The sequence below is a fragment of the Bos indicus x Bos taurus genome, chromosome 13 (assembly GCF_003369695.1).
Source record: "Bos indicus x Bos taurus breed Angus x Brahman F1 hybrid chromosome 13, Bos_hybrid_MaternalHap_v2.0, whole genome shotgun sequence".
Classification (NCBI taxonomy): domain Eukaryota; kingdom Metazoa; phylum Chordata; class Mammalia; order Artiodactyla; family Bovidae; genus Bos; species Bos indicus x Bos taurus.
Window position 1 is genome coordinate 23195395 of NC_040088.1, and position 25143 is coordinate 23220537.

At 51.2% G+C, this 25143-nt stretch overlaps 1 protein-coding gene across 1 annotated transcript in view; it reads right to left on the minus strand.

The window, feature by feature from the left end:
- Window positions 1–1238: 1238 nt before the first annotated feature.
- The window catches only part of ANGPT4 (angiopoietin 4), a 48183-nt gene continuing 24278 nt past the window's right edge, over window positions 1239–25143 (minus strand). The window contains exons 3-9 of the mRNA XM_027558928.1: window positions 23762–23883; window positions 20796–21028; window positions 16650–16765; window positions 14503–14604; window positions 12870–13036; window positions 7494–7624; window positions 1239–6546 (exon numbers count right to left, since the gene is read on the minus strand). Of these exons, the coding sequence (XP_027414729.1) occupies window positions 6386–6546; window positions 7494–7624; window positions 12870–13036; window positions 14503–14604; window positions 16650–16765; window positions 20796–21028; window positions 23762–23883 (1032 nt within the window). The 3' untranslated portion in view covers window positions 1239–6385. The remainder of the gene's footprint in view (window positions 6547–7493; window positions 7625–12869; window positions 13037–14502; window positions 14605–16649; window positions 16766–20795; window positions 21029–23761; window positions 23884–25143) is intronic.

Sequence of the window (25143 nt, forward strand, 5' to 3'; positions counted from 1 at the left end):
CCTGTCTCTGCCTCCCCTCTTGCCCAGGATGTGCTGGGCAGGGGGAAGTTGGGGAGGGGGGCGAGGGGATGGGGAGAAGGCCAAGGAAATTGACAAGGAAAAAAGCTAAGTCCTACTCGCAGAAGAGCTGGGGGTGGCAGGGCTGTGGTCATGTGTTCTGAAGCCAGGGCAGGGGAGTCAGGAAGTCAGAAGCAGGAAGGAAGCTCACATCCCTGCCCCAGGGGGATCCAGCGGAGACAGTGGGCCTTTGTCTTCCTGTGTGTTTCAAGCACTGGCCAGCTTGAACTCAGCAATTGCTTATGTATATATTTATTTTCCTTTAACCTTGGTCATAGGGTGAACACGCTCTGGAGCAGGTCATTGGGGTCCAAAACTCTCTCCTCACTGTGTGTCTTGGCTTCTCTGGGCCTCAGTTCCCCCACCTGTAAAAGGGGAAGATGATAATTGTACCTATCTTCCATGGTCATTACAGGGCTTCCCCAGATATTCTAAGGGAAATTCTCCATGGTGTGCCTGGTATAGAGAAATAATTGGAGAGAGCATCACAGAGAACTTACTATGTACAGGCCCAGTTATAGGGGTCCGCAATTTACTAAGACTTCATGGGGATTTCGGAGGCTCCAGCATGATGCTTGAAAGGGGCAGAGGTGGGATGGAGACCCAGCTCTCTGCAGATATCAGAGGGCTGAACCAATGAACTGTGTTACTTAGAGAGAGCAGCTGCTGCATGTTGGGTCCTGCCTTCCATGCAATAGGCACATAAAGGTCAAGTGGAAATGGACAATTCTTCCAGGATACCTGGTGGCCATCTGGGACCCTTTCTTCAGGAGGAATGCTTTCTACCGGAAGCCTCTGAACTCCAGTGTTAAGAATCCCTGGAGCAGGGGTGGAGCTGGGGAAGGGTTAAGCTGAGTGATAAAGTCCTGCTTATAGGCTGAGCTCAGGGTACTCGGGAGCCACTGAAGGTTCTAGACAGGGGAAGTGCCATGACTGTAGGCCAGGAGGGAGCACACCTGGAGATGGGGCCCCGTGAGGAGGCTGCTGGGATCTTCCAGGCAAAACATGAGGCTGGGGTGAGAGGGCAGGTGCCGGAGGGGAAGCGGTGCCGGATGTCCTGCCTCCCTTCCTGCCAGCTGGGAAGTGTCACCTTTGAGTACAGCTGCCCTGGTCCCAGAGAAGGCAGCTGTGGTCGAGGATGGCAGAGCCGCCCACTAGACACAGACTACTCAACTCCAGACTCACACAAAAGAGAAACATTTAACTCACTGAGTTTTAGAGTCTTTCTGCTACAGCCACTTAGCCGGAACCAGAACTCACTGTTTGACCTCAGGCAAGGAACTTTACTTCTCTGAGCCTCAATTTCCACATTTGTAAATTGGGGGCAACAATAGAACCTGCTAAGAGTCAGAAACGACGCGTGTAGAACTAACAAGGAGGAGGCACGTGGTTAAAGCCCCTCATTCCCACACAAGCCCCCCCGGCTGACCCCCTAACTCCCATTTAGCCCAAGGGCAAGCCTTTTATTTTCTCTGCCTCCTTCTGATTCCCTTGGTGGCTCAGGGCAGTGGACACAGGGCCCTCCAGGGCCCTTGACCCAGGATCTGAAAGACTTTCAGATAGAGGTGATCCCTCTCCTGCATTTCACAGATCGGGAAACTGAGGTCCAGAGAGGGGCAGGGCTTTGCCTCAGCTCCGCAGGTCCATTCAGAGTGATGCTGAGTCCAGCTTTTGGTGGGCACTGGGCAAGGAGTTGATCTCTGATAAAGGTGCTGGGGGCACCTTCTCCCACCTCTCCCCAGCTCACTGGGGAGTGGCAGCACTGGCTCAGCGGCATCACTCCTCCGCACTAACTTCTTTACCGTTCCTCATGACCACCCCAGGGCCTTGGCACGTGCTGTGCCCTCTAGTGGGAGAGCTCTTCCCACAGCTCCTCACCTGACAGCCGTTTCTCACATTTGGTCCTTGACTTAAGTGACTTTCTTCAGAGTCTTTCCCTGATCATCCTGCCCAGTTGGACCATCTGAAATCTTTTACCTATGGCTCCTATTTATTTTCTTCACTTATAATATATTAACTAATCAGTTAATTTAAATTTAAAAAATTTTGATTTTGGTGAGTCTTTCCCTTTAGTCTCTTAAGCACCATGATGTCTGGACTGTGGCGGTCTGTCTGTCTTGTTTGCTGCTCCCTCCCCGTCACTGAGGCAGGCTCTGGCCCAGGCAGGTCCTCAGTACATACTCGCTATATGAATGAATGGATACGTGCATGAATGAATAAATTCCCGAGTGAACGTGCCAAGCCTGGACATTCACCACTGCCCTGAACCTGCACGACTTCCCTGTGACTAGATCACAGTCTCCCCATTGTACAGATGAGGAAAGTGAGGCTCAGAGAGGTCTTACAGGGGAGGGTAGGAAAGTGTGGGATGCTAAAGGCCATTGGACTTCCCTGCCCTCTGGACACATCCAACAGCAGCTCATAGGATACGTTACACATTAATCTAACACAAGAAGTAACACATTTATGCTGGTTGTGGCCTGAATCAGACTCCATTCTCTGAAGGGCTGCTCCATCAAAAGATGCTGATGCTGCTGTTGCCAAGGCAACACTGTTAGCTTTCCAAAGCATCTTTCATGAGAGAGGTGAAGGCCCACATGGACACTGTGGAGGGGGGACAGTCTGGAAAAAGGAGACAAATACCCTTTTCTACTGAGACAAACCATCCTGATGCTGGCTGCTCCCCTGCCGCCTGCAAAGGGCCACCTCGTACCCCACCCATGGTTGCTGTCTCTGGGCTGTGCACAGTGAACTCTCTTCCCCGGTGTGGAAACTGCTTTTGCTGGAAACATCCAGAGATCTCAGGAACAATGTGTTCTCCCTGCCTGGCTCCACTGGGATTTATCAGACACCAGTGGGAAATACAGAGTAGTCTTGGAAAACTTTCCAGAAGGTTCGTTCATCCCTTGATATAGGTGGAGAGGACACCACTCCAGCCTTTTTGTGGTTGATGCCAAGATGCCTCCAGAGAGCTCTCGACGAGGGAGGCAACTGAAAGATGCAAGTGCACTGGAGGTGGTGTTGGCTCAGCTACTTGGATGAAACTCTTTCCCCTCTCTGAGCTCTAATTTCTTCATTGCTAAGGTGGGGAGAGTGCTGGTCTGATGCAGAGAGAGGTGACAAGGCTTCTAAGTAGGTACCTGCAGATATAGGTATCCTTGCAGTTTTTGCAAGCAGTGGCTTCAGGAGACCCAGCCAAGGCCAAGGACATGCCAGCTAGGCCCTAGGGCCCTGTGCACTCCAAGTCCTTTATCTGGTCATGTCTACAGCTGTGGTGAGTCAGTGTTGCTGTCTTTTAGGCTTCCGCAGGTGCTCTCTCCTTATAGCACAGATGGGAACTGTAAAGGCTCAGAGAGGGCCAGGGGTGCTGCTCCAGGGGCAGAGCCGGGACTGTGAGTTAGGATGTGACACCTCTGGGCAGGACACAGCAGTGCCCTTGATAGTCTGGGGCAAACCAGGGATTAGTTAGAGCCCGAGGGACAGGCCTTGGGGGCACGGAGGCTAGGAGAAGGGGCAGGGATAGAGATGAGAGCCAGGAATCTGCAAGAGGGAAGGAGAAAAAGTGAACCCCTGTTCTCGACTGCCCAGCATCCCTGCTTCCTGAAGCGGCTCCTCATTTTCTCCAAGGCCAATCCAACGCCTTGGAGGGGACTGACCTCAGTCCCTGGTTCTAGGTATGATCATGTGACCCAGGTCCGGTCAATCAGAATCACAGTGGTAAACGCAAGGATGGACATAGGACGAGTCCTGGCTGGAAAGAATTCTGCTCTTGTTGGAATCACTGGGACAGGGGAGCTTTCTGGCTGAGGGATGTTAAGCAGGCAGAACACGAGCCTGCGGTTGCTGGAGCCATCGTCAGGAGAGAACCTGATGGAGAATGAGGTCAGCATGATGGGTGGCAGGCCTGAGAGGTGAGGAGCGACATCATTTGAGCACCCAGCTCTAACCACACCCGAATCTGTCTCTAGACTCCCTGTATGTGAGTCAGTCCACTCCTCAGGATAAGTTTTCTGTCCCTTGCACTTGAGAATCCTGGCACAGAGAAGGAAGGAAAGTTAAAAAGGAAGGATGGACATTTTCAAGAAGAGATATGTGAGGGTTACCCCAATTGGGTTCTTGGTGTTTTTAGACAACTGGAATGCAGGTAGAGATTGGAGCCTTCGCCCCACCCAGAGGAGCTCTGTTCTTGGGGCTCCCAGCAGTTCCTATACACTTGCAGTGAAAAAAAAAAAATGCTGTAGCTACAAAGATAAAGCACTTAACTTCCCTAGGTTCAGGAGAAGGGGTGGCATGTACTACTAGGGCCGATTTCTCCACCCCATTCACTTCTTTGGGAACTAACATTTATTAGGCACCTGCTTCCTGCTGGGCTCTGCTAAGAGGCTGAAAGACAGTCTCATTTCCTCCTGCCCCGGCACAGTGAGGAGGGAGAATCACCATCTCCATCTCACAGACCAGACGATCGACCTTGAGAGGCAGGACCACTGGTTTCAAGCTCAAGAGCCGCAGCAGGTCTGTCTGAGTCCAAAGTCCTGCCCACGGCACCACGCTGCATACACTAGATGCTAAATGAAGGCTCGCCTAGCAAATGCTGGATAAGGTGCTGTCAGCCTTCTGGGCAGCAACCTGCCCCTAGGTACTTTTCCCTCCTGCCTGAAATGCCACCATTAGCAACCACACCCTTTGGTTTCCCAGAAGGAGATCAGCACTAATCTGTGCTGGACTGACTCAGGGGATTGGCAGAGGTGGGACTCAGGAGGTGGGGCAGAGCCAGGCGAAACGAAGGTGCCCTGTTTCCACCCCACAGCCTTATGCAGGAGAAAATCTTCTGAAGATAGAGGGGTGTCTGGGCGGGAGGGCAGGTCGGTCCTGGCTGGACCCAGGTGTTGGCTGAGGACGACAGGGCTTCAGTGGCCTCATCAGGATTGAGGCCAGTGACACAGTAATGGGAGTGGGTGGCAGAGTGGCCATGGCCCCTCTCTGCTCCTCTCCTCTGAAAGAAGCTCATGAGGAGCCCCTGGTTGCCCAGACTCAGCAAAGCCCTGTCTCCATGGATAACTGCAGCATCGCTCTTGTTTGAGAGAGGAGGAGACTAGGAGTTCTGGTTTGGAGGCAGAAAGGATCTGGACCCAGCGACTGGTTTCCTGCTCAAGACAGAGTGGGCAGTCCCCAAGAGTCCCTAAACTTGAGAGCTAGTGTGAGCTGGGGACACAAGAAGGGTGGACGGCAGCCCCAGCCAGAAAACTGGCTTCCTAGGGTCAGAGAAGCCTTGAAGTACTTAGTTCTAAGACCAAAGACTTAGTTCTAGACTCTTCTTCAGTGACAGCATGTCTGTTTCAACCCAAAGCCTCTTTCCAGTTGTTTTTAGAGGCTGTCTGAAAATGTCATGGTGGCCCTCATTGCTGAAAATGGTGAAAACAGCTGGGGATGGGGATGGGGCCTGGGGTTTAACTCATGACTCGGGAGAACCAATTTTCTCCAAGGGCATCCACAGCCCCAGGAGATGCTCTGAGATAATCAGGTCCCATTTTCAAATAAGTAAATTTGGGGAAAGTGGTCCACTCTAGCCCTTTCATGGGTGGTCACAAAGCACATGACCACAGTGATGGCTCTGACAATGCGTCTACATTGATTTAACCTGGTGTTTCCCTCCCTCATTAGACCACAGGTACCTTTATTCTCTCTGGAACATATTCTAGAACATTCTAGGGGTAAAGGAGTACCTCTTGGATCTCCTGGAGCCCCTGAGAAACCATGTCTGAGCTTTAGATGCTGGGGCCTAGGAGTGATGGACAGTGTGGGTGCAAATGGCGATTCCCATTATAGGGGGGACACAGCTCCTTCAGTCTTGAACAGAAAGTTCAAGGATGTGAGAAAGCTTGAAATAAGAGATGGCCTTCCCAACAACCTGGGGACAGAATCTGGGCCTCCACCTGAGTGGTTTCCTCCTGTAAATACCTTCCCACTTGCCTGAAATTCCACCACTAGCTGCATATTCCTTTGCAGAGCCCAGTTAAATCTGCTCTCCGCTTGTTCAGGATACTGCAGCCCTCAGGTGGGCAGGAGGCCCCTGCAGGAGGCAGGAGGGAAGAGGAAGAGGGACACTGAAGAGGCAGGAACCCCCAAATGTCCACCATTTCACAACTTGAGGGGAAAAGGGCTAGAGGCGACTCTTCTGGACTCCTGGGGCAAGGAGGGCTGGCTCAGGGGACCCCCAGGCTGTCCGGGACAAGGTCCTGGCATTGTGTCCTGTGTTCGAGTCCAGCTTGTCCAGGGGATACCATGGCCATGTCCTCCCTTGGGACCAGCCTCCAGGCGTGGCTGCCCCTTAGATGCCCGAGGGGCGCACCATCATGCGAGTGGTGCGCAGCGAGTAGCTGGGGCCCTGGAAGTAGTGCCAGCGGATGCCGTTGAGCTTGCGCACATGGTGACGGGCTGGATAGTAGATGCCATTGAGGTTTGAGAGGCCACAGGCGTCAAACCACCACCCTGGTGGAGGCAAGAGAAAGAGGCTTTAGGTAAGTGGGGATGCAGTTAATAGGGTGAGGGCAGCCCCCTACCCCAAAGGTGAATCAGGGCTGCTGGCCCCTGAGAGAAGCCAGCTTGCTGAGGATGGGGTTGGGTGGGAATGGGTGGGAGATTCCCAGACCCTCTCCTCAGCCTGGGGCCTCCAGAGGCTGGGAGCTTGGGTCTGTCTCTCTGATGTCTCTGTCTCTTTGCTCCCTATGACCCTGCCTTTCTGGGTCTCTCTGCCTCTCACCCCGTTTCCATCCGTCTTTCGTGGATGAAACGTGATCTGTGATTCTCTCTCCATCTTTCCCTCTGTACCTGCCCCTGTCCCCATGCAGCTCTGTGTCCACCTCTCTGTCTGTTCATCCTGGTGTTTCTCTCATTTCAGTCTGTCCCTGTCTCTGTGTCTCCTGAGGTCCCCTCTGATCTCTGTCCCTCTCATTCTGTCTCTCACATCCCATCTCCCACTCTCTGACATCGCTCTCTGCAGAAAACACTGCCTGAGTCAGAGTTGGTGGGCAGCTGCCCCTCTGCCCCCAACCCAGGTCTCCCTCCTCCTGATCCTGCTTGGCCTGGAGGAGGGTTGCGGGGGAGTCTCAAATCTGGGGTTGGAGCAGATTAGGCATTTTACCCCCCTAGGGTGCACCCTGGTCCCCAGCATCAGTGCTGCTCTGAGGTCTCAGGGGAGAACTGGAGGTGCCAGCTTTAGGGGGCGGTGAGACCCTGGAGGGGACCTTAAGGACTCAGTGGAAGTAGGGAAGTTTGGATGAGGTACAGCCAGGCCAGCCTGCAAGTGAGTGAGACCCTGACTTGTACCCACTTCTTGATGGCACCTGGCTGCACAAAGACCCAAGTGGGGAGGCGATAAAGGTGTTCAGCCAGGTGAGCCTGTGCAGAGGCGTGGGTCCACCCCATCTTGCACCCACCTCCGGACAGCATCTGGGCGCACTTGCAGAGGCAGTTGTCATTGTCTGCGTCGCGCGTGCTGAAGTTGGTGCCCTGGAGGACCAGGCTGCTCTGGCGCCCTGCTGAGCCACTGTACCCACTCAGAGAAAGCCTGGAGGCCACCCGGAGGTGGTGATGGGAGAGAGGCACAGAGTCAGGTTGGGGCTGGTTGAGGAAGGGGCTCCCCTCTGGTTGTCCTGGGAAGGGAGCCCCATCCTGGATGCTGGGCCATCTTCCCTCCTGGATTGCCCTCCCTGCCTGCTGCCTCCAGGGACAGAGTCCCCATGTGTGCCAGGCCCCTCTCAGCTGGACCTGAGTCTTGGACAGTTGTGAGAGTGATCATGATAATAATAATAATAATAATGACTATGGCTAACACTTTTTGAACATGGACTATGTGCCAGGCATTGTTTAAAGCACTTAACGTGAGTTAACTCATTCTTGCTTAATCTTCACCATACCCTAAAACTCCTGTTTTACAGAAGAGGAAACAGAGCTCCTGTGAGCCAAAGGAGCCTGCCCCGAGTGTGAGAGCTGTGTGCCTTCCCTCCCCAGCTGACCATCCTGCAACCCCAGCCCTGTCACTCCTCCTCATACTCATCCCCCCGCCCCCACTTCCAGGAAGACTTCCGTGACCACATCAGCCCACATGGATGGGGCCCCGAGGCACCCCAATACCTGTGACTTCTACCCTTGCAGCCAGGTGGGGAGGGTTTCTATTTATCAGGCTACAAGACCCTGGCAGACACCTTGAGGCCTGTGTGGTGATTGCAACCATGAGCTTTGGGGACAAAATGCCTGGATTCAAATCCCAGCTCTGCTGCTCGCCAGCTGCGTGCCCTTGGGCAGATTGCTTCACCTCTCAGCTTCAGTTTCTTCACTTTTTAAAAACGGTAATGATAGCATATTAACCGTCATTGTGAGGGGGTGACCTCAGCATGTGACGAGTGTGGAGTGGTGCTGGCGCGTGCTAAGTGCCCAGCACGTTCAGGGCTTGTTGTTATCTGTCCTGTCCTGTCCGTGTGTTCCCAGCCCGGGGCGCGCGGCTGGCACAGGCTTCCACTGAGCCTGGCTGAAGACAGTGCTGGGGGCTTGTAGTGGGGGAGGGGCTCCACTGACAGCTGCGGCGGGAGCCACTTTGGGAGCAATCAAGGTCTTCCGGGTGGAGGCAAGGGGACACCAGGTACAGCCAGGGCAGTTCAGGGGAGCTCTGGTTCCCCAGGGCAGGGCCTATGAGATGCCCCCAGAGGGATCTAGAGGGAAGGTGGTGCCTGGGCATGTGGCCTGGCTCAGTCCCGGTACCTCCCACCCATGGACTCTGCCTGCGGAGAGGGCAGGGCCAGCTCAGGGCAGACAGCCCTGAAGCCTCAACAATGCCCTTAAATACATCACCCTGGGCTTGCATGACTAGTGTTGCAAACCCCCTTCCAAGAGGCCCACCTAGCCAGGGCCTCCCTGGGGTGGGAATAGGCTGGCCGGCCCACTTGCTCATATGGTCCCAGCTTCTTGTGGCTGTTGACGGCTCCCCTTAAGGGCTCAGACATGTCACTTCAAGGCCAGGCTTGGGGCTCAGGCTGAGGTTGGGGGTCATGTTTAGTCTGGGGCCGCATGAAATCAGTGTTGGACAAAGCCAAATGATCTCATGAGGTCATTCAGCAGCATCAGCCCCTTACTGGGCCCAAGTCCTCAGCCTCCCTTCCCTGCTCCTCTGGGAGCGAGAAGGGGGATCTGCAGTCTCTAGGGGACCCTCAAGTCATGGGCCAGGAAAGCCCACTTGACCCATTTTTCAGACACACTTTGAACATGTTCATGGCCGAGGCCTGGGGAACCCAAACAAACACACGGGTCCTTGGACGTCCCCAGGTGAGATACAGAAGGGGTGTGAGTTTGTGTGTCTGAGGTCGTGAGCATCTGGGTACGCGTCTTTGTGCCTGCGTGTGTATGTGTGTGTGTGTTTTGAGTTTGTGTGGCATTATCTATGGTGGATCTGGTGTGTGCTCTGCAATCTGTCTTTGTGGCTGGATTGTGCATGTGTTTATCTGCAAGGGCTTCTCTGAGGCATGTTTGCACACGTGCCCGGTTGTGTGCTTGTGCTTGTTTGGGTAGCTATGGCACTTGTATGAGTCTCTGTGCTCTGAAGGCCCACGATATACCCAGGGGTGTGGTGAGCCCCTCCACACGAACATGTGTGTCTGTGCGTGTCCCTGTGTGCCTCTGTGTGTATCTGGTGCTCGTGCCGGGTCTGGGTGGGTGGCACCTCGGGGAGGCCTGTGCCTGCTGTCAGTGTGTGCTGTGCCTTGTCTGTGCCTCCCTCACCCCGCTCCATGGCTACTTCTCTGCAGGCTTCTGCATGCACCCCAGCTGGGCTCCAGAGGGTCCCCATCATTGTATCTGACATATAAGCGTGTCCCTCCTGCCCATGCCCCAGCTGCTGACTGCCAGGCTTCCCTGCCTCTGGGCGTCCCTGAAAGGATCCTCCTCATCTTGTCAGGCAGCTGACTCTGGACAGTGGGGGCCCAGGGACCAGCGTCTGTTTCTGTCACTTTCCCCTAGCCCTTCTCTGGCAGTTTCCAGGCCCCTCTGTGTTTTCCAGGATCTTCCAAGCTGTTCCTGAATGAGCAGGGCCTATTCTTTAGGATCCCAGAAGCCTTTGAAAGAGCGTTGCTTAAGTTTAGGGTTTCCGTGGCCAGCTAGATGGCAACTCTTCTGTCTCTGCCTGGGGTGTCCTCTCTATCCTCTCTTTGTCTGGAGAATGCCTACTCTTCATAGGCATCACCTCCTCCAGGGAGCCCTCCTTGTTAGCACTAGTGTCTCTGTGCTCCTGTGCTGTCCCCTTAGGCAACTCCTGTACTCCTGGGGGTGTGGGAAGACACACTCACCCCAAGATACACATGACGCACTGGACTGTGAACAACTTTGAGGGGTAGAGCGTAGGTCTGATTCTTCTCCAAATGACCAAGGCCAGCCCACACTTAGCTCAGGGCAAATGTTCAATATATTGTTATTATTATTTGGGGTCTGCTAAGGGTCAAATAGATGTGGGCCCTTTGAGACCTGAGAGTAATGGGCAGGGAGCTTCTCCAGATCTCAGATAAAAAGTCAGAGGCAGCACATCAAATTCACATAGGAGAGCACAGCAAGTGGTTCCAAATTTAACATAAATGCATATGTTCGTATAAATGGACATAAATAACTGAGATGTGCATAGATGTAGAGATTGTATTTCTGTCTTTGGATATATTGTTTATATATCTCTAACATTTACTTAACACTAACCATATGCTAGGCATTTTCCCACAGGTTATCTCAGTTATGACATAGATAGTGTGTTTTACTGAAGCACACAGAGGTAAGTAACTTGTTTAAGGTCATGAATCCAACAAGTCAAAGAGTCAGGGTTCATACCCTGGGCAATCTGGCTCTAGGGCCATGTTCTTTAGCACAATGAGATATAATACTTTCCTGATATTTCTTCCCTAAGAAAAATGGCAGATCATGGACTTGGGGCCACAGAAGCTGCTGCCCCAGGACTGGGTCATGGAGATGAAATGAAGTTTAACTGTTACATGTGTAGGAAAGGGAGGCACCCCCACTTCCTGTTATGCACTTACTATGTCCCAGGCACTGGGGATGGGAACAGCAGTGAATTCGCACAGAACAGGCCAGCCAAGTGTGTGAAAGGATGGCTTGGGAACAGTAATTGTAATATAATAGTATAATATTATTTGTTGGATATTTACTAAGTGCTAGTGTTAATGCTCTATGTGTAGTATTTCATTCAAGCTTCACAGCACTTTGAGGTGGGTACACTTTGGGCACCCATTTCACAGATGAGACAGTGGAGGGAGCAACTTGCTCAGGGTCCCTCAGGGAGATAAGGATAAAGCCAGGATTTAAGTCTTGGCTTTGGTGGTCAGTGGCTTAAAGAGAGGTCAGCCAGGTGTTGTGGCTACTCACTGGTCAGCTCAAGGAGTCAGGGGGCATTCAGCTCAGCCAGCCTAGCCCAGACCTGGGGATGTTTCATTTAGCTCTAGACCTTACACTTTATGAAAGAGCATTATCAGATTGGGTTGAGTCCCATAAAGAGGGATGTCAGAAGCAGCCAACTGGATGAACCAGGAACATTTCACAGAGAGAGGGGCTGGGGGCACATCCCTGAGAGGCCATCAGAGAGGGAACTATGCATACAGTGCAAGGAGCCAGAGAGTCATGAGCGATTCTTTGGAAGGAAGTGGCTTCCCATTAATGGGAGCATTCCAGCATGGTTGGATGCTGACTGTGGCTGTAGAGGAGGTTCTAGCATCATGTGAAAAACCAGATGACATGTGAGGTCCCTTGTGGCCCTGGAACATGAATCTGTGAATTCAATTCTGTCCTGGTTCCAAGATAGCTTATCCTAATATCCTCGAGTTTCTCAGAGGCATAAAATGATGGGGGAGAAACACGAGTTTTGGCAGCAAAAATGAGTTTAAAACTATGCCTTCCCTACCTTGTAACTCTGGGCAGTTCCTACATCACTAAAGCAGGTATAGCAACACTTACCTCAGAAGGTTATGTGTGTGTGTGTGCTTAGTCACTCAGTCGTGTCCGACTCTTTGTGACCCTATGGACTGTATCCTGCCAGGCTCCTCTGCCCATGGGGAGTCTCTAGGCAAGAATACTAGAATGGGTTGCCATGCCCTCCTCCAGGGACCTTCCTGACCCCAGGGATCAAACCCAGGTCTCCTGCATTGCAGGCAGATTCTTTACCGTCTGAGCCACCAGGGAAGCCCTCAAAACGTTATGGGGAGGATTAAATGAAGCTATGTGCCTGGAACATAGTAGGTGCTCAAGAAATGCTCATTTCTTTTTCTGAATGGGACCAAGAACCCAGGCTGAGGGGGATGGTGGGAGACCTTGGTGATTTTATAAGTTGCTCATATTTAAGCCCATCCTGTGTTACAGAGCTACGGAGAAGCTGACTTGACTCGCCTGAGTTCACACAGCAAGCTGGAGAGAGTGAGAATGAGCCTAGGTCTCTCACTTCCCAGCCCGGAGACCTTTCCACTTCCCCTCATAGCATAGGACAGACTGGGAACATCACTCCCGCGGTTCCAGGCCTCTGCAAAATGACTGACTGACCTTGGAAGGCCCCTTCCTGCTCCCGGCATGGCAGCGTCAGTGGCATTCTTTCCACCCCACCCAGTGGCCGGGCTGTGCTGAGTGCTAACCAGCTGCCTCCAGAGCCCATGACGCGCACCCAGATGGGGGAAAGATGGCAGGAACAGGAGACGCCCAGGGACTGACCCCTGGCGCAGACTCTGTAGCCACTAGCCCAGGGTCCCCCGCCCACCCACCAGCCTGGGCCCCGAGACCACCTGTACAGCTGCGCCTCGCTGCCCAGCTGGAAGTGCTCATACTGGGCGTAGGCCTCGTTGCCTTCCCAATCTTGCAGCTCCACTCGCAGAGAGTAGGTTGCCCTGCTGGTGAGCTGGTGCACCACTTCATTGCCTAGCCAGTGCTCTCCGGCTGGGTTGCCAAAGCCCTAGGGAAGGGGAGAATGCGGGTGGGTTGCATGTGGAGGACAGAGGCTACGCCTTTGGTTAAGGATCTGGGCTGGGCCCGGCTCTGGGGACATTCACCCAAAGCCACTTTGCTAAATGACCAAATTCATAAAGAATAGTGTGGGCAGGCCTAAGGGTGGAGCTCCCCAACTTCTAGAGTAAAATGACTAAGACTTTTGTAAATGTAAAAACCTTTTAAAAGCAATTGAAATCACATTTCTATGAAGTTAAAGAACAGGTCAAAAAAAGTCTGTGGTGGTAGAAGTCAGAATAACCACTACTTTGGGGGTGTCTTGACTTGGAGGAGACACAAGGAGGTTTTCTGGGGTGCTGGGAATGTTGCATATCTATCTTTGAATGGTGGTCACATGGGTGAATACATATTCACTGAAAGGTCACTGAATCTTACTTACACTTAGGATTTGTGCACAGAAATGCACGTATATTAAATCTCAGTTAAAAACTAGCTAAAAACTTAAATCCGCTGCATACATGGCTGAGCAAACTTTGTTCAGTGACATGGCAGCCACTGCAAAATTTCAGTAACAAAAATGTAAAACGAAGAGCACTGAGGTGGAAAGTGTCCCAGGGTGACAAGTATCCAACACCCTTAGCCAGGACAGTAATTCAGCACTAAGGACAGGGCACACCTAAGCCCCACTCCCCATTTTAGTACCACTGATCAGCCTAATGGTTTATAGTCAGCACTCTTGTGTATTTCTGCTTTTGAGCACCCTCTTTCTTTTTGCCATTTGAATAATTCTTTAAAACCCAATTGGTTTAAGAACAGTCATAGCTTAATTTGCTATTTATTTTCAAGTATTTATCAAATGGACAGCAAACAGACACACAAAAAATAGTATTGTTATATTTCCGTTTGAGTATCTTTTTCTATTTCTTTTGCTCTTAAAAACTTTAAGAGCTTTTAAGTCAGCTTGCCAAAAATCCTTTACTCAAAATTTAATTAAAAAATTGGAAGACAATCAGGCATTATCCCTCATCTTGTAAAATGCATGGGGTCTTTGAGCCAGCAATTCTGCATTAAAAAATCTCTCCTACAGATGTAGTCATGTATGTGTGTTAAGACAAAGACATTCATTTAAGCAGTGCATCCCGGGGTGGGCAGCAGAGGTTACTTTTTTCTGTTCCATTTTTTGGTAAAATTTTTCCATCAACGTGTATCTTTTCCAAAAATTAAAATAAAATGAAAGCTAAACTTTCATTTTTAGGATATACGTCAGGACTTGCAAAAAGAAGGTTCAATTTTGGGTGTTGGAGTCCTTGACAGTGAATGTGCGCTGGCCAAACCTGTTTGAAGGGAGTTGGTTTAGGCAGGCTGATTTTTTTTTCTGAGAAGGGTTGAGGGCAAACCAGATGCCTGCCCACACCCCACATCCTGCCCCAGGTTTCAGGACTGACAAGATCCTCCCCAGGGCAGCAATGTTACCTGTTTGTAATCCTTCCAGTTCCGTTGGAAATTCACGCTACCATTCTCACGGCGCTGAATGAGGGTCCACCCACCTCCACTGGCCTCCATGTCACAGAACACCTGGAGAGAATTGAGAAGGTGGGGAGTTGGAAGCCCCTGGAGGCAGCCAGAAGCCAGGTCTGGGCCAGCATGAGGGTCATCTGACTGACAGAACATCACAAAGCAAACAGTGAGCTTGGTGGTCAAGGGCATCGCACAGATCCAGGCCCAAACCCTTCCTTTCTTCATTTGTCAAACGAGGATGCTAATACCTTCATCTTTTTGTGCCTTAGGTTCTTATCTGCACAATGGAATTGTCGTGAGAACTAGATGAGTCATCCATCTAAAGAACAGAACTCAGTAAACGGAGGCTTTTCATTCACTATTATTGCAGGGTTCCTTTAAAAATGAAATGCCAAGAGGTGTAAAGTGCTTGATATATGGCGTAGACTCAGGAAATGTTATTACAGGGGTTCCCTGGTGGTCTAGTGGTTAGGATTCAGTGCTTTTATTATGGAGGCCTGGGTTAAATCCCTGGTTGGGGAACCATTCTGCATGCCGCACGGTTGGGACAAGATACCAAAAAAAAAAAAAAAATGTTATTACATTTGGTGGACAAATGTTTTCTGAGCACTTAGTAGGTAGCAGGCTCCATTCAAGGCATCAGATCAGATCAGATCAGATCAGTCGCTCAGTCGTGTCCGACTCTTTGCGACCCCATGAATCGCAGCACGCCAGGCCTCCCTGTCCATCACCAACTCCCGGAGTTCACTGAGACTCACGTCCATCGAGTCAGTGATGCCATCCAGCCATCTCATCCTCTGTCGTCCCCTTCTCCTCTTGCCCCCAATCCTTCCCAGCATCAGAGTCTTTTCCAGTGAGTCAACCCTTCGCATGAGGTGACCAAAGTACTGGAGTTTCAGCTTTAGCATCATTCCTTCCAAAGAAATCCCAGGGCTGATCTCCTTCAGAATGGACTGGTTGGATCTTGCAGTCCAAGGCATAGAGAGTGCCAATATGGATGAGACAAAGAGTTCATTCTTTTGAAGAGCTTACCATCCATTGCAATCACATCTTTCAGTTTAACTTTTGTTTACATATTAATTTTTCAGCCAGTTCAGTAGATTTCAATGTTTGATGAGGAAATACTTGGTATCTAGTCCCATATTATTAGTAGACAAATCAGAGACAAATGAGAGATAAATAAACCCCCAGGGCTGGTTTGATCTGGAGGAAGCTAGCAGACTGATATGGCTAGAAGGTCTGATACAGCTGGCAGACTACTGAATATGAACATCTGGGCAGCTACAAGATGAGTTCCCAAGAAAGAGTCAGGGACAGCTCGGGAAGGCTTCCCAGGGGAGTAGCATTGGAACAAGGCTTTGGATGTTGACATGCCTGCCAGATAGAGATGAGTGGAAATAGCATTTCCAGTGGAGGAGGGGAGTAGCTGGAATAGAGGTTCTGAGATGTTAAAGGTCTGTTCAGGAGAGAAGACAGTGGTATATGTTGTGAGGGTAGCAGAGGTTGCAGGAAGGGAAACTGAGGTCCAGAAAGGGGAAAGTATATGCTCAAGGTGAATGGGTCAAAGTAAAGCTGAAGTCTGAGCCCAGATCTCTTACCTCCCAGGCCAGCTCTTCCCTCTCTATCAGTGTTCCCAAATTTTAGCTATTCACACTTCCAAAATCCCACCATAGCTGAATTTACTTAATTTCGTATAAAATATTTACTTTAAAAGTGGTGTCTTTTTTCACTTAAGTAAATACTCAGACTGAATGCATCTTAAAAAGGATATCTCAAACTCTTCCACTTTTGGGTTTGGCCCCCAAACCCTCCCTCCTGACATCCACATTTTGCCTTGACTGCGCTCCCTCCACACATTTGATAACTGGTCCTCAAAGTTCAGGGTCTCCATCAGTCCCAGTCCCTAATATCCCACATGGAACAAGCTAGAAAATATCTGCTTTAACCACATGATCTGACCCCTGATTGGGTCACCCCTACCTTCTCTGGGATCTCAGATGTTGGACAAGGCCTGAAGTGAATGTGGGGAGCAGGTGGGGGTGAGCAGGGGTCCTTTGGCTCAGCACCGTCTGATAGCCTCAGTCCCCAAGGAGCCCCCTAACCTTTCTGGGCTCTGTCACATTGGCCACATGGATGGTGTAGATGCCACTGGCATTGGCCCCAAAGCGCTGGATCTCTGCACAGTCCTGGAACAGCTGGTCAGCTGCCCTCATGGAGGCTGCAATGGGACAAGGTGAAAACAATTATCAAAGAGCAAAACGCTTCCCAGGTGGCTCAGTAGCAAAGAATCCACCTGCCAATGCAGAGACACAGGAGATTCCGTTTCGACCCCTGGGTTGGGAAGATTCCCTGGAGGATGGCAACCTACTTCAGTATTCTTGCCTGGAAAATCCCATGGGCAGAGGAGCCTACAGACTAGTCCACGATGTCACGAAGAGTCAGACCCAACTGAGCATGAATGTACATTGATGAAGATGGGTGTGGCTTAGTGATAAATAATTCACCTGCCAATGCAGGAGATGCGGGTTCGATCCTTGGGTCAGGAAGATCCCTTTAGAAAACTTATGAAATTTTGCCTAGCTAAAAATTTATGACAAATTTTGATTCTACTTCTTTGACTTAGTATGAATAGAACAGTATATTTCTAATTTAAAAGGAAATGGACACACAACAAGCAACAAAGGTTTACTGTATAGCACAGGGAACTATAATCAATATCTTATAATAATCTATAATGGAAAATAATCTGAAAAATTATATATGTGTATATATATAACTGAATCATCTTGCTGTATACCTAAAACACTGTAAGTCAACTATACTTCAATAAAATATATATATTAACATTTTTTTAAAAAAGAAGGAAATAGTAACCCACTCCAGTATTCTTGCCTGGAAAATCCCATACAGAAGAGCCTGGCGGGCTACAGTCCATGGGGTTGCAAAGAGTCAGACGTGACTGATCAACTAAATAACAAGGTGAGAGGGAAAGGGCCAGGTGGGCACTTCTGCCTGCTCTGTGCCAGGTTCTGGGCTGGGAGATGTTGGGGACACAGAATGTATCAGGCCCGGGAGGGTTTCCTAGAGGAGCTGATAGTGAGTTGGGACCTGGACGAGGAGCAGGGACTGCCCAGGTGTAGAAGGGAGGATTGTCTCAGGCTGAGGGAACAGCACAGGCACAGGCTCCAACGTGGGAACAGGACTGATGTGTGCTGGGGTTGGGGTATGGTGAGGGGAATTTGGGGCTTCCCAGATGGTGTTAGTGGTAAAGAACCCACCCGCCAAAGCAGGGGACCTAAGAGACATGAGTTCAATCTCTGAGTGGGAATATCTCCAGTATTATTGCCTGGAGAATCCCATGGACAGAGAGGCCTGGCAGGCTACAGTCCATGGGTTACAAAGAGTTGGACAGGACTGAACTGACTTAGCATGCATGCACGCACCTGCACATGCATGCGCGCGCGCACACACACACACACACAGGAAATTTGCCTGAGGCCACGGAGAGGAGATGACTCACACCCTGATCTCAGACCTGAGGCCAGAGGGAGCTCTAGCTGCTCAATGAACTAGAAAGTGTCATCAAGGAAGGAGAGAGGAGTCTTGAGATTTCAGTCTTGAACATGGGGCTGAGGAGCGCAGACTCTGGCAAGGAAGAGTGCTCTGGCCAGAGATTAGGACAGAGACTGGGAGGGATGAGACTCAAAGCAGGAAGGCCAGAGATGCGGCTGTTACAGTCTTTCAGGACAGGTACTGGGGCTCCAACTCCACTGAGGTACTTCTCCATTTCATAGACCAGAAAACTGAGGCCCAGGAGTGAGGTAACTGGCTCAAGGACACACGGCTGGGTCGGGTGGGAAGGGATGAGCGGGGCTTGCCTTCTCTCTGGGTCTCACTGGGGAGCTGTCCTTAGAGCTCCCTCGGGGTGGGTGGCCCAGAGTCTCCTCCACAGTCCACTCTACCAGCATCTCCTAGGTGGGCCCCTCCCCTACATTCTGCTTTCCCTGGGAGCTGACCATTGGCCTTAAGAGAGGATATGAATATAATGGCCAAATTCCACCAGGGCTCTGGGGGCCTCCAGGCTTAGCAAGAAAAAAGTGACTATTGGTAAATAAACTATTCAAATCCCCTCTCTGGCTCCTTTCGTGGAATCCATTAGAGCTTTGGGCTATGAATCCACCAGAATCCAATCTTGGGTAGGTGGGTATCCAATAACTAATAATGTTAGTCACTCAGTCTTGTCTGACTCTTTGCCACCCCAAGGACCCCAAGTAGTCTGCCAGGCTCCTCTGTCCATGGAATTCTCCAGGCAAGAATACTGGAGTGGGTAGCCATTCCCTTCTCAGGGGAATCTTCCTGACCCAGGGATCTAACCCAGGTCTCCCACATTGTGGGGAGATTCTTTAATGTCTGAGTCACTAAGTTTAAGGTGGGTATCCATGGACAGGGCTAAAGTTCCAGATGGATAGGTATCCTGACGAGGGACAAACCAGGAAGCTACCAAGTGTGTGACTTCCTGTTTTTGGCTTCATACTTGAACCTGGATCCTGGATCTTGGAGCTGAGGCACTGTTGAAAGGAGGCTATTATTCCCAGATCGCAAATGAAAAGACAAAAGCCCCCAAATCCATCCCAGTCTGTGCAAAAACATTCCCTGGACAAGATCCCCATGGTCTCACTGGCCAGGCCCCTGGTCCCTGGGGAAGGGAAGCAGACATTGGGCCACAACTGGAGACTGGGTTGGCAGTGAGCCGGTGGGGTGAGGTGTTGGCCCCAGGCCCCATGCCTTTGGCTGAGCTACAGGACGAATTTAGGCAGCCTCATTGCCACTATGCACAAGCCAGTGATGGGTTCGGGTCACTGTTAATTACGGAAGACATCCACTTCTCTTGCCTGTGGCCACCTCAGACCTTTTCAAACCTCCACCTCGGGGTGCCCAGCTTAGATGGCACTATGGTGCTGTCCTCTGTCTCCACAATGCTGCCAGCCAACAGCGTCTGGAATCCATCACTATTGTTTGACTCCTGTGCCTTAAAGGCTTTCCAGCTTCCCCCTATGGTGACCCAGCAGCAGTAGGAACCCTTTCCCTGTCTTTCTCTCACCAAGCCATTCTCCCTTCCCTGGTTCCAATCACGCTTCCTAAATGTTAGTCCCTAGAAAATGAGTTAGTCCCTTCCTGCGGCCCTCAGATTAAAGTTTCCTCTCCTGCACACAGCCTTTTAGGCCTTCCATTGTCTGGAAAAGACCCTGAAGCTGGGAAAGATTGAAGGCAGGAGGAGAAGAGATGACAGAGGATGAGATGGTTGGATGGCATCAGTGACCCAATGGATATGCACTTGAGCAAACTCTGAGGGATGGTAAAGGACAGGGAAGCCTGATATGCTGCAATCCATGGGGTGGCAAAGAGTCAGACACAGCTGAGTGACTAAACAAGTCTGGAAACTTCAGGGACACTGCTAGCAGGGCACCTAGCACATACCAGGCACTTAACAAATATGCAATTCCTCCTCCTTCCCTCAGAGACCCACAGAGAGGGGCTAGCCATGTTTTTTTGTTTTGTTTTGTTTTTTTTTTTGCAGGAGACAGGTGTGGAACTATGCTGTTCACTGGTGTACCCCCAGCACCCAGCACTGGGTGGCTCAGTAAGTGCTTGTTGACTGAGTGACTGACTCTGGAACTGAGTGATTGAAGTCGGCCCCATTAGAAGTGGGGGCTGGGGAGCAGGCCCAGCCATTGTCCTTTCTTAGGAAACTGATCCAGAGGTGCCTCTCCTCTTCTGTTTGGTCCTCTTGGGTTAGAGGGGAGAGAAGTCCTTGGGGGGTGGGGTGGGGCTGAATCCAACCTCTCCATTCTGTAGACAGGGAGACTGAGGCTTGGGGATGAGGGGGCAAGCCCAAGCAAGCGGGGATGGAGGGTGGATCCTGGAATCCCCAACTTGTCAGTCTGGGCTGGTGGTGTCCTTCTTATCACCACCCGTATTGAACAGATGGGGAAAGGGAGACTAAGGGAGGGATGGGGCATGCTCAAGGTCACTAAGGGAGTCAGGAGGAGTCTGGATTGGTTCCTCTTAGGACTGTGGTTGTTGTCACCATGATGACTACTCTTTGTTGTTTCTGTTTCATGATTGGGGGCGGGGATGGTCCTTCCTGCAGTGGCTGCCAGAACAAGCATGAAAGGGCAGGAGGGTAAGCAGGGTCTCCCTCCCCTCTGCTGCCCTCCTCCCACACCCCGGGCGCCCCGGGCGCTCACCCGGGCCCTGGGCCATGACGCGCACCAGGCGCTGCACCGACTCGAGCAGCTGGTGCTGCTGGCGCTGCAGGAGGCTGGAGTTGCTGCTGGCGGCGCGCAGGGTGCGCTCGAGGCCGGCGAGGGCGCCGCTCTGGCGGCCCAGCAGGCGCCGCAGTCGCTCCTTCTCGCCGCGGAGGCTGGCCAGCTCCGCCTGCTGCTGCGTCTCCAGGGCTTGCACCCGCGTCTCCAGCGCGCTGCAGGGAGGGGAGGGAGCGCACAGGGGTGAACCCGCCGCCCCCACCGTGCAGTCACACTCAAGGCTTTCCCCTGGGTCCTCGGGTGAGGCTCAGACCGCACCGGGGCTCGGAGAGGTAGCGTCCTGCCTAGGGTTCCACAGCCGGGAGGTCCGTGCCCACGGATAGCAGAGTGAGGAATGGAGGAAAGAGAGACTTGGCCCTGGAGTAAAATGCCTTGGGGTCCAGCAGAGGAAACAGGTGGGGTGGGAGGGACACACCAGCAACCAGCTAGCCGTGATCAAATCCCAAATACGCGTGTCCTTTGAAATAGCAGTCCACTCACCAGAGACAAGTTCCAGGGGGCATGGGCAAGAATGTCCTTTGGGAGAGTTGGTTGTAATGGGGAAAAACAAAACAGCCAAAATGCACAACAGCCAGGAGTGGCTGAAGCTCTTCTGTTCTGGTTTCCCTGGAAATGATCTGGAGCAGTTCTGAAGAGCAAGGAGGCTGAGCTCAGTTGTGCAGAAGGGAAAGAGGCCAGGGACTTGGAGTGGCACATCACTGCCTCCAGTCTAACCCCACATGTGAGAAATTAAAAGAGAAAGAAAATGGTATTAATGTAAATTGTTGAGGGATACTCGGGAGCTTATAGGAAGAGGCGTGGATAGACATATGGAAGGACATTGTGGTACCTGAGTTTGTAGAGAATGTGAAAGAAAATCCACTAAGTGCTGGTACTTCTGTGGATCAGGTTTGAGCAGATGGAAATGAAAAGGAAGGGGTGGGTGGAGGGGGCCAACTTTACCTTTCATTTTGTACAAGTGTCTATTGTCTGAGGATATAATAAGCATGAGGCATTTTTGTAATGAGTTTTTTTTAAAAAGAAAGAAATTTTTGACTCAGCTTTTGCACTTCTGGCATTTTGTCCTACAGATTTGTTCACATGTGTGTTCAATAAGGTATGGGAACAATATTCATAGCACCACGTGTTGGAATCATAAGAGACTGGAACAACCTCAGTACCCATTAACTGGGCACTGGGAAATATATCTGGGGACAGGCGTCCAGTGGAACATTATGCAGCTGGAGAAAAGAATTCACAAGTGTGTCACGTAGCTATGGAACCATCTCCAGGATAATTGAAAAAAAAAAGAAAATATCATCTTCCAAAGAATAGTATGTTCCACTTGGGTTTAAAAAGGGTTAAAAAGGGGACTATGCATACATATTTGCCTCTGCTGCCAGTGGGTGGGTAGCTGAGAGATGAAGCAGGAAGGAGATATTTTCTTATGCATGAGGCTATGCCAACCATTCTCCAGTCTAAGAAAATGAGTCCAACCAGGGCCGGAGGAATTTCTCTGGACCCCAGATTATGCCTCAGGAAGAGACAATTCCACCTGGACTCTAGAATTTTAGCTGTCTCCATGGGCCAAGTGTGTATTGATGACACCCTCCATCTTCACTGGTTTCTGTGTGTGGTGGTCGCTCAGTTGTGTCCAACTCTTTGCGACCCCATGGACTGTAACCTGTCAGGCTTCTCCGTCCATGGGATTTTCCAGGCAAGAATACTGGAGTGGGTTGACATTTCCTTCTCCAGGGGATTTTCCCAACCCAGGGATTGAACCCGGGTCTCCCACATTGTGGGCAAACTCTTTACCATTTGAGCCACCAGGGAAGCCCACTGGTGGCTCACTGGTTTCTAGGCACTTTAATTCAGTTCAGAGTCATTGGTAGTATCCCAGTGCTTCCCCCTTCCCTTGGGATGGGGAGTAAGAATAAGGAGGTATACAAACTATCATTAATGGCCCCCAGATCACAGGGAGCTTGAGGATGCTTGTATCCTTATCTTGACTCAGCATATGAGCAACAATAACGTCTCATTCTGTACACAGGCCTGTGACTGCTTACCTGTGTGGGTTTTGCTTTCTCCACCAGCCTGAGCTTGGCAGTTTTTTCTCCACTCAGCTCGAAACTGAGATGAAATCAGCTTCAGAGGTCCATGTCTCTGCCTTATCTGTACCCCAGGACTCTTTCTTTGTAATTTAAAGGGTGTTCCCTTTGTGTTTATTTGCTTATAAATGCTGAGACTCTCTGCTAATACAGACAAGAAACATATCACTGTGGTTGTTTCTGGGAAGGAGAGGAGTTGGTAGGTGAGATTATATTTATTTATTTACAGATATGTAGATCAAATTAAGATGTACAGGGTGAATTGTATGTTATCCAAATGGTGGTTCAGAAAAGCTGTTAAAATCTATAAAATAAATAAAGGAAGATAGAAAAGAAGGAAAGAAAGAGAGAGAGAGAGAAAGAAGAGAGGAAAAATCAGGGTTTCCCACGTCCCAGGAAAATGCCTGTCTCCTGTCCCCACTCAGGACAGGGTGGTCAGGCCCCATGCCTGCCTAGCCCCTAGCCTCAGCCTCAGCCAAGCCCCAGTGTCCACCTTCACTCTCAACTTTAGTCTGATCTCCTACCCTGGTTTCAGGCCTTGCCCTAGCCCTGGCCACGTCCCAGCTCTAGCCCCAGCCCTAGTGCCCCCTCACTCCAGTCTTCAGGCCTCTACCTCTGGCCCTAGCCCCCATCCTGGGCACTAGCTCAAGTCCACCTTTTCATTTTGCCCCCTGACAGAGCCCAGCTCAGGCTGGTTCTGGGGCTCACCCCAGATCCCCAGCCCACTTGGGTCCCAGCCCAGCCCTGGAGCTCAGCCCTGATCCCTGCCAGGGTGTCCCGTGTCAGGGTGCCAGTGCCCACCTGTTGTGGCCCTGCAGCCGGTGGAGCTCATGGCCCTGCAGCAGCAGCTGTTTCTCCAGCTTGTTGGTGGACAGTGAGGTCTCCAGCAGCTGGATCTCCATTCGTGACGTCTGGTTCAGGACCTGCCCCGACAAGGGAGGTGGGGAGAGGGGGCTTTGTAAGCCCTTTAGGAGCCCTGCCCAGCAGCCACACACTTGACCTCAAGCCCTGCCATTCCAGAAACTTGCTGACCTATTTACACCCTCTCACTCATAGACCCTAATATCGTGGTCCTTTCTTTCCTTCTGCCTTGTTTCTGGAAATTCTTTCCCAACCCGTGCACAGACCATGACACCTAGCTAGGCTTGTGATTATCTTAAATTTGCTCTTCCCCATCCCTGTACATGGAGTTCCATTCCTCCTGCCATGTATGTGGGAGGAATCAGCCTTGACCTCCCCCCCAATATCTAATCCATCAGCAGTTAGATATTTGCTCCACCTCCCGAATGGCTACATGGCCACTCTCCTGGTCTCCTCTATGACCCGCTTGGCCCTGACCTCCATCTCTCACCCTGTGTCTTGTACTGGCCTCTTCACAGGGCTCCCTGTCCCCGACCTTGTCCTCTATAGGCCTCTGTTTGGTTGGTAGTCTGGGGTAGACTTTTAAAATGCGGACCCTCTGCTCAAAATCCTCCTGTGGCTCCCACCGCACATGGTGGTGGCTGGCAAAATCCTGTAATGCCACCTGTCCCCATCACCTCTGATGCTGGCCCACAAGTCTCCCTGGGTCATTCCAGCCATACTGGCCTCCTTGATGTTCCTGGAGCTTGCCAGCTCTGTTCCACCTCCAGGCCTTTGCACATACTGCTCTCCCTGTTGGGAAGGCTGTTCTAGTAAGCCTGGCCCCAACCCTACCTTCCCAGCAGTGCCTTCCTGGCTGTATTGTCTAAGCTTGCAACTTGTCCCTCTCGCCACTCCTGGCACACACTCTCCACCGGTCATTTCGTGCTTGCTGTTGTCTCCCTAGCACTATCACTGTCTCATACACATGCTATTTATCCTGCTTGTTTTCTTGGTGCTCATGAGAAGGAAGCTCCAGGGGCGTATGGATGCATACCTATTTTATTTACTGCTGTAAACTAGAACCAGGCATCTCCAACAGGGCTTGGCACATAGTAAGGTTTAAGAAACACGTGGCCCTTTGTCAGCTGTCTTTTCAGCCATTCATTTACTCACTCTCTCACTTATATTCCTGTCCCTTTCCTACCTCCCTCTCTGCTGCTCCCTGTGGCCTCCTCTTCCAGAGTTGTTGTCCCCCTGAGGTCTAATAAATAGGTCTAATTTATTATCCACATTTTCCTGAAGCGTTGTGAGCCCCCTGAGGGCAGGTGTGTTTGTGCTGC